This window comes from Enoplosus armatus, chromosome 10, assembly GCF_043641665.1.
Source record: "Enoplosus armatus isolate fEnoArm2 chromosome 10, fEnoArm2.hap1, whole genome shotgun sequence".
Classification (NCBI taxonomy): Eukaryota; Metazoa; Chordata; class Actinopteri; order Centrarchiformes; family Enoplosidae; genus Enoplosus; species Enoplosus armatus.
In genome coordinates, this window is record NC_092189.1 from 7,056,664 (window position 1) to 7,066,502 (window position 9,839).

The window sequence follows — 9,839 nt, forward strand, 5'->3', positions numbered from 1 at the left end:
AGTGTACAGGGTGAATGTGCGTGTGTGTATAGTGGAAATATTGTGTGTGAGAAGCTCAGGTCCACATACTGTTGAATAATGGAGCAAGCCCTGCCTGGAAAGAATGAAGTATTTTTGCGCTGTATCAAAAAAAAACTCAGAGTCCTCTGTTTTCACCTTTCTCCATTCCCACCCTGCCTTCTGTTCCTTGAAATTCGTCTTTGTGGTGACTCAGAGGGGCGTTCTCTGCTCTCACTTCAAAGAATTATCTTCTCCTTTCTTTTTCTCTAACACTGGGCAAAATGTACTTCCATTAATGGGTAACAACCCTTGTGATTGAGCGTCACATATAGTTTGTTGCTCGGGCAATACAAAGCAGTTTGTGCTAGGACACAGTAATGATAAATGGAATTATGCTTAACAAAAAACGCTATCACTGGCTGTGGTACAAAGGCCTTTCAGTAAATTCTCAATTTGAGGATCTAACACTGCCCTTGAATTGTTTAGGCACGACTGGGACGGGTGGAGGAATTAATTTCAGATATTACCAAACAGCGGGGTACACAGCTCCTCAGGCGCCTCAGACAAAATCTTTCATCCCTGTTAAAAAAAAATTGAATGGGGATTTAAGGAGAACACAGATAATTCAATCTTTATCTGCGGCAAGCCACAATGAAATGTTAAGTTTCCATGGGATCCTCTTACCTCAAAGGAGGACTCTGGAATGAAAGGACAACACATCTGAAGCATCTCCCTCCTGCTCTCTAGCAAAAGAGTAAAACACATGGGCAGACACACACACACACACACACACACACATCGAAACACACAAATTCTTTCACTGACGCACGCGCACACAACATAAAAGGTTCTCATCAACATATCAAAGCTGTAGCATCTCCGGTTCAACAAGATGCAAACTCAGTGAAAGCCAACAAGGCGACGTACAGCCCTTCTCTGCAACTACACACCACTTATATATATATATATATATCAGACTGACAACAGCTCCCGCAGATAGCAGACAGTTACACATCGAGATAACTCTCAGGTGTCAGGTATACATGCACGCATACACAAACATGGACATGTTTGGCATTCTGCTCCATAACCAGCAGCAGCTCTCTCGCTCACATTTAACACCCGCACAATGTGTGAGAGAAAGTTTTTTCGAGGTAGAGATAGCGCAGGAAGGAGTGAGATGAACAACTCAGGCTTAACATCAAGTCAGACTCCCTGAGATACCCAATAACGGCACACAGATACTCCTCCAGCAAAGCTCCACTGTAGCATTAAAGTTGTCAACATGCATCTAATCCACTAGTTTGGAGACCGTTACACTGGGTCAATATGCAATTTGAGGCAGGTTGGCAGGGAACATTGGATTGATTGATTCTGACCTTTTCCCTGACAGTACCTGCTGTACACATTCTCCACAAAATAATGAAAAGTGTTGAAATCCCTCTATCTTTAGCTTGTGCCTCTTTTCTTCTCCCAAATAAGCACCTGTTGTTAATCCCACTTATATATCTGGCTGTAGGTCTGCTTTCTCTACTTTATCTCTAAGAGCAGGGGGGAGACAGGCTCAGGGGGGTGATACCAGCAGTATCGATCGGTGCAAACATGTGCACCCACACACACACACACACACACACACACACACACATAAGAATTCCTTATAGGAGGTGGATGTGCACAGTTTTGCTATAATCCTCAAGGTATCATCTTTCCTACACCACAACTACGAGATGATTTGTGATAAAAGTGAAAACAGTTTCTGATTATCAATACACACACACACATACATCAGCACCAAAATAACCAGCAATATTCTACCATATAATACTCTCCCACCTCGTACAGTAAGATATATGTTAGCAGTGGGGCTAAAATAGTAATGTCGGTTGGTCAGGCGATCCACCACTTCAATCCACACTGAAATATCTCAACAGCAATTTCATGGATTGCCATGAAATTTGGTACAAACGTTCATGTTCCCATCAGGATGAATTTAATCACTTTGGGGATCCCTTCACTTTTCCTCTGGTGCCATCATCAGGTCCACTGCTTTAGCTCAGAGTTCACGAGTTGTGACGTGTTTGCTGATGTGTTCAGAAAGAGGCCGTGGAAGTTAATTTCTCGGTGGATGTTTTTTTCTTCATAATTTTATGTCTGAGGAAAATGTTGATATTCCCCACGCCTTTGCATTTCCTGCCAAGCAGCGGTGTTCTCACGACTTACTACTTGAATGGCAGGCGTACAGTGTACACGACTTCCCATGTCGTAACCATGAGCTCATCTGAATTTGAAGGCAGCATAAGTACAGACTCACCAAGCCGCTAGCATGGCTGTGGACTCTTAGTCTTAAGATGGATGCCACCATAAAACTGATTTCGAATGCTGTCAACAGCAACAAGGCGAAGACTGTATCACCGTCAATCCCAAGCTAAAGTGAATCAACACTCTCTTCCAATGAGAAATGTGAGAGATCAAGCACATTTCAAAGCTGATACTACCTCTCATTGGTGCATTGAAGTGTTATAATACCCAGTTGGGAGGGTCACAATACAAAGAGACACAACATCCTTCTCCCTTCAGATGTGGTGAGAAAAAGAGAAAAAAAAATCCCTTAAGAGAGGAAGCGAGGCGCTCTCATATCAATCCATCAAACTAAAGGACGCCTCACGCAAACTAGAAAAATGCCAATTCTAAATTGAACTCTCTTGTCTCGCGCTGAGCTCAACTCGAAAAGGCCGGTCACATGAGGGTTTAAATAGAAATCTATTTTCTGGTCTGAAAATCAAACTGGCCATCATTCTGTCCTACCTCACCTCCCTCTTGGGGACTTGTCACATTTATAACATGCAGTCATTTTCTCAGCTGTCAAACCCTGCTCTCACCAAGCACTGTTCCCCAACCCAACCTGTCAACTTCTAATTCTAATCTGCTCAAATGTCTGTGTGCGTGTGTGTGTGTGCTATGAATCAAGTACAGTTTTTTAAAAAATGTCTTTGGAATTACGGAGAGATTTCATTCCTTATATTCATCGTTAATGTATGCATGTGTGTGTGTGTTCTGAAAGGGTCCGGACAGAGGTGGCATAGCAAAGTAGGTCATGACAGAGGTTAGTACTGCATTAGTGACTGTCACTGGCAGGACAAGAGAGTGCAGACACCAGGGCAGCCCTCTTCCTCTCACTCACAGTCACACACACACACACACACACACACACACACCAGCGATTTCTGAAAGTCCGTGGCGTTCTGTCATGGATCTGAGCCAGCAGGCCGTGACACACATGGAGGGCGGTGTCCGGAACAGGCAGACGTGTCCAGCCTGTCTTTTGTGTGTATGCGCACGCTTGCATGAGACAATGTTTGCATATGACAGGGCCTGCTTGACCTGCCAGAGTCCAAACTGTTTGCCTTTGCCAAAGATTAAAAAAAAAAAAGAAGTTCTCAACTTTTTTTGATGCGTTCCCTTTGTGGCCCGCAGCGTTTTTTTAATGGCAGTCATTCAGTATTCAAAGATTTGCTCCGTCTAAGCACAGATGAATCTTCATGTAGCCTTTGTATCAGTATCCAGTTCTCAGAGTTGACTTATGGAAATCTGTCTCATTACTTCTGCCTTCTTACGGTTCAAACTCACATAAAAACATAATGATCCAAGCTGTTTCTGTTGTCTGCTGCGTCAGTCAACGATTTTTTTTTTTTGATGTTCTAAGTCTCCTCAGTTTCCATCCTCAGAAAGTCAGGGATAATTATGGGAGTAAAAAAGGCTCTCTATCAGAGCAGATTAACAACATCTCACTAGGCTGAACTCCTCACTCCCTTTTATCTCCTCAAACGCTGTAGAAGAGAAGACGAGTTACGCAACTCCACCTTAGGGATCCAGCCGACTTTCCACCCAACTTCTGTCTGTCTCTGCACGTCTAGGGCGTCTGCTAGTCCTCTGCTATTTGATGTGCGCATTTGAAGCAGCCATGCGACCGGGGAGGGAATGTGCCTGTTGTTCGCAGCCTCTTTTGCTCGGTTCCCTCGAGGAACGAGTTTCAAAGCATGGCAAAGTTGGACCTTTCCTGGTTCTACATTTAACACCTTCTCAAATTGCAGTGCCAAGGTGCTGGATAGCTTTCTTCCCACCTTTCCCTTTTATCATTCCTCCAAAGACCCTCCTTTCATTAGCAAGGTTTTGAAAGGCCTGCCCTCCGCTCTACTGTCATTTAGCTAAAATGTCTCATTTAAAGGAAACGAACATCTGCTTCAGATCATTTTTACAGTGCCCTTTGACACACACATGGACACCCTAATAGTGATGTTCTTTGTCTTACTTTGTCTGATCATGTCAGCTTGATAAAATGTTATTATACATCAAAAACTTACAAGATTTTTACAGTCATCTCATTAGAAACAGCTTCTATTCCCCTTGTTGGAAATAAATGAACAACAAGCTGAACTTTGGGTTAATTAGTCTCTGAGAGTGCTGGGTAAAAATCTTCCATGAAGAATTTTTTGGCTCTGGTTTTCTGGCTTGTTACCACACAAAGGCAATAATTAAATCATCAAAACATCAGGAGTGACCAAAAATGAATTTGAATTCTTCCATCAGAATGTAAACGTATGTTTACTGTAAAAATGTAATTTACAGTCACATTTATCGTATCAGGATGAACCCCTTTGAGATGTTTTATTGTGTATTATTATATTTCCACTCTATGTAGGCTCTGCAACACTGGTACCGATAAGTTACCTCCCCAACTTATATCAGACAACAGATTAGCATCTATGACATCAATAAGGTTGTTGTAATTTCCATAAAATCATGAATCTCTCTCCCTCTGTGATCCATCAGGGGAAAAAAACTGGATCTTTGATCAAACAGTGCATCTTCTGGATCAAAACTCAATACCAACATGAGATCCGTATAAACAAGCAAAATTATCCAGAAGTAACACCGATGGGAGCTTTCTCTACTTGAATGTAACATTCAGGATCCCGTTTGATGTTTTGGAGCTGTTGGTATTGCATTTCATTCTATATCTGCAATGTTTAGATTGGGTTACGTATTAATCTCAGTAAGAGGTCAGGATGCAAGTTTATTGCATTTTCCCATTTCAAAGGGTACGTATGAAACACCAATGATTATTTGTAGAGCATTTTTATTGTTAGTGGACATTGCAGCAGCAAACATTACAGGCAGATTGAGCTGCTTCAGTTTATATTGTCATATACAAAAAGGTGCCCAGCCCATGTGATCCTTGCAGTACAAAAACAGGAAAATCGTAGCAGCATGCAAATATAGATCTGCATACATAGAGCACCACAAATAAGCTTTGGAAATGTAACATGATCCAAGAGTTTCAGGAGTTGATGGCAGGTATATTACAAATGATAGCTCTATCAATCTCAAGACTTTTTGGCCTTAATACTTCTTCAGGTTACAGTAAAAGTACAGAAATCTATCTCATCTCTTAAAATGTACTTGGATTTATTGACCACTGGATCTTTTTCAGGGTGAGCACGCAGCTGGTGAGTGCATTTAAATTCAACGCCGCAATGACAGCTAAAAAGGGGAACGTGGCACATTTTTAGAAACCACATTATTCCTGCTCCGAGGACAGTTCCGCTGAAATTCATGAGCACGCGCCTCTATTTCCTAGAGCTACAAAACTGGAGAACTGACCCTTGAGAGTCACTGAAAGATGTAATATCTGCCAGAGCTCCATACACAATGAATAAGTACTGTTCAAGATTTCTTAGTTTTTGCCCCCAAAGCAGCAAATTTTTGGTAGTACTGTTATAAAATACATTTTTTAGTGTGACAAAATCAGAGCTTTGTTGTCTGTGGTACAGCACCAAATTCCACACTGTCTATGTTATAATATTTTACATGCCAAAAAAAAATGGAAATGAGGAGGAAAAAAAATCTGATCCCTGAACTGATTCCAGTTTATTTACATAAATATGTCAGTATTGATATTTTCCTCTTATAGTCTCCTGTATGCTCTATTTTAAGCTATAGGTGTTCTTCTACAGTGGATTACATTACAACAACACACTGTCCGTGGAGTGGTACCCAGTATCAATTATAAACATTAATAGTGAAATTAAACCACAGAGGCAAAGAGGTGATAGCACAGAGCTGTGCTGCTTCCTCAGGGCCTGACAATTGAGTTATCATTAGATATAAAATTATACAGCATGTCACCTCTCATCAGAATTCGGCCCACCCCCAGATACTGTGGGCACACTAAAATTATAAAGAACAGCTGCTGCACATGACAAGAGACGAGTCGAGGCCTATGTAATAAAATGAAGCTTGAGCAGAAGACAAAAGCAGCTAAATAACTTTTTTCTCCCAAGAATTACACTTAGGATGTAACACATTTCGTAACACAGCAGCTTTGCATGGAATATAATATATATAACAGAGATTTGCTTAAATTTTTAGGGGGACCAAACAAGTTAGTATTGACATTATCTGCACATACTGATACAAAGCTGCGTTGAAAACAGTGTAGAAATTAGCACCAACAGAGCATACGGTCACAAAATGTAAAAATTCTCATCACATCACATCATCACAGACGAGCTCAGAACATAACTGACATATAACCTACTAACTAAACTTATAACTAAAAACCAACACATACACTCAATGCATCCAGGAAAGTAAAAAATATCTATAGATAAAATTATTATTAAATATAATCATTATATTTGACTTAATAATAATTTTAGTCTGCATATTTTATGGCATTTCTAACTTATAGTCAGACTTGCTTTTGTGAGACAAACTGAAAAAAACTCTATTCTCATGAGTCATTATTTGTGCACACAGCTCCACCTTAACCAACGAGCCCGGAAGTCCTCTAATCTACACGATGTGATCAGGACATGGCATATGGTGTTTGTCTGTCAGCGTGTGAACTGCCAGTCAGGCCACAACACAGTGGGGGTTGAACTGGGTATCGCTCTGGGCGACTGCCTTCTCAACTTTATCCCAACTCTGCCGTTAAATGACTTAGTGCCACTCAAGAGCAGATCAACATGCTTACAGGTCAAGGTGTTAATGAGAGGACCTTAGCGTTTTCCACTTAGGCTGACAAAGGCCAGGTGGAGGTGGGGAGTTATAAAGGGGAAAGGTGGCCAAGTGGAGATGTTCTCAGTGCCTGTATAGTCCTAAAGGCCAAGGCCCTTTTCATCAACTCCCAGCTGCTCTTGCTGCACCGAGGCCTCACACGCAGGTAAGCAAGTTTCTCTGTATTCCCTCAAGATTTCAACTTTTAAAATTTATGCGTGTAATAACCAGGGATGAAAGTAAAGAGTAGCACGGGCAGGATCTATAATTCAACCAATCTACTGTGCCAAGGAGCATGGCATACAGCCAAGAGGGATAGAGGAGTGGCGGGCCAGAGAGAGCACTCTGCCAATGTTGTAATGCCTGGCACAGGTGCATTGTTAAAGACACTGTTAAAATGATTCATTTTCAATCCAATAATCTGCAGTACACTGTAAGATGTCCACAAAAGGTCTATATAGTTTCTAGATGACTGCTAAATATGTTTTTCACCTTGAAAATGGAGCTGAACCTGCAACCCGGGAGAACATCCATCACAAATGGGATTTAACTAATAACACTAATAACAATTCTGTAATCTTGGACAGATCATTCCCACTCTTGAGCACCACAGCTGCTAAACTGGACTGCAAGGTGGGAACTGACCTTGAGGATACACTGGCAGTATCCACGGCAATGATTTGGGGACTGTCTTTCTTAGCTTGTAATAGATGGTACTTTGATAAAATAAGGCTCACCTGGGGATAAAAGTAAAGCAAAAAGAAAAAGTCAAAATAAAATCAATTTTCAATTTACTTCAATGGGAGCTGTGTAGAAATAACATTAAACATAACCTTGGATGGCTGATCTCTAAAAGGCTGTTTGCAAAAATGAACTATGAAATGTCCAGCATCGAAAAGATAACATTAACTTTAAAACTATCCAATTCTTTCAGGAGTTTAGAACCCAGTAAAGACTACCTAGGTCATCAAGACGTCATTCTTCACTTTTCACCTGCTTGGGCTCGCGCTAATTTGGACAATTTAGAGATTTGAGTCAAATACCATCCAACGACTTTTCTGCAGACCTTGTTTTCACCGTGGCTTTTCATCCTGGCCTTCGACAGAATGAACTGTTACATTTTCTGCTGCCTTCAAAGCCCTTATTATGAGTTGTGGAGTTTGTACCCTCAAGGCCTGAAGCTATCGGGGGGGGGAATTTCACAGGAACATTGTAAAATATCTATATCTAACATTCTTAAAAGAAAGTGGTCTTGTAAAGCCTGTCAATGAGTGTCATCAAGAAAGGTCTGATCAAATCTGAACATCACTTCATCCTTTAGCTTTCAACCATCTGGCCTTGAAGTATTAAGTATTGATAGGTGGATTCAGTTACTCTGTCTTTGAAACCTAGCATACTAAAAATTTCATCAGATGTATTATTTTGTGAGCTTTTCTTTTTGTGCTCTATCCAAAAGGGTTTCTCTCTCTCATGGCCAGGGTACCATGGGCGGTGCCCATGCTGTTACTGCTGGTGCTCCTCTCTCCCGGGGTGTCCTCGGCCCCCGCCCAGCACCTGTGCGGCTCCCACCTGGTGGACGCCCTCTACTTCGTATGTGGAGAACGGGGCTTTTTCTACAGTCCAAATCGACCCCACAAGCGGGATGTGGAACATCTGCTCGGTAAGGCCACATCAACTCTGGGAGCAGTTCTGAATTCTTTGGTTTTGACTTGTGTAAAATAAGTTCTAATTGCATCCCCTTGATGGTGGGAGTTCAGAAAGGAACAGCATGACATTGCCCCGAAACCCCAGGCTGACTCTGACCACAATGTTCAAAGTTCAGACTCAGTCTAATGAGAACACCAATTTGGATTCTAGCTGGAGGAAAATGTTTAGACAACATGCTGCAAACTTCCCTGAACTAAACCTATGTCCGAACCTTCATTAGGGTGCAAAGCCCGTCTCCAGCCTCTTTTAAATTCAGTGATGTGGCCATACTTTTGCTGGCTTATTGTTGCTCTCAACATCTATGATGTGACAAATGCAATAATCACAAATCTTGTGAAATCCACAAATTCCTCATTACGTTATTCCCAAAACGCATTATTTGGATGTTCCGCCTCAAACGTTCTATTGATGTTTTGAAGTTAACTTTAGAGGTGTAAGCTATGATATGCCCCTGTTGGAGCTCCGTCATATCTCCTCTTGAAGTAGAGACTAACAAGACTAAATGGATTGGGGAGATCAGATTACCTAGCCATTAAGTCTCCATTAAAGTGTGAACAGTCCAAATGGTAGTTTGAGGAACTGGAGGTTTGCACACCAGCAGCAGGACTTAACACGGGGCTATGGAAACTTTCTCCACTTCAAAAGGGTTCCTGTCTAAAAGGGCCAGACAGGAGCAGCGGCTGTGGAGGACTCTGTCTGACCACGATGAGCCCAAGGTGAAGAGAGGCATCGTGGAGCAGTGCTGCCATAAGCCATGCAGCATTTACCACCTGGAGGGCTACTGCGACTGACACTCCACAACTAGCACCACTCATAGCTTGTAGAAAGAAAAAAAAGTCAATTTCTGGCCCAAGACTTGCTGGCTATGTCTTATCAACTGAAGGAAATAAAGCTTCATGACCTATAACCCAGGGCTCCTCTCTGCAAAGATGTGAATTTGTTCTTTGTAGCTAGTATATATAGTGTGGATGAAATAGGGCTGGTAATAGCATTTTGCTTTACTCCAACCTGTGGCTGCAGTCCTACAGTGCTCTCTACTGGCCGAAGACAGACATGGCCAAGAAGACCCAAGC

At 41.8% G+C, this 9,839-nt stretch overlaps 1 protein-coding gene across 1 annotated transcript; it reads left to right on the forward strand.

The window, feature by feature from the left end:
* Positions 1–8,526: 8,526 nt before the first annotated feature.
* insb (preproinsulin b) lies at positions 8,527–9,557 on the forward strand. Its single transcript, XM_070913323.1, has 2 exons — positions 8,527–8,719; positions 9,412–9,557. Exons 1-2 carry the CDS (start codon positions 8,530–8,532, stop codon positions 9,555–9,557), a joined length of 336 nt encoding a protein of 111 aa, XP_070769424.1. The 5' UTR covers positions 8,527–8,529.
* The last annotated feature ends 282 nt before the right edge of the window (positions 9,558–9,839 follow it).

What these genes read in the sequence shown, in the direction of transcription:
- insb (XM_070913323.1), top strand. Translation starts at nt 8,530, where the DNA reads ATGGCCAGGGTACCATGGGCGGTGCCCATGCTGTTACTGCTGGTGCTC. An exon ending in GGATGTGGAACATCTGCTCG is followed by an intron (nt 8,720 to 9,411) that starts GTAAGGCCACAT and finishes CCACTTCAAAAG; the next exon opens with GGTTCCTGTCTAAAAGGGCC.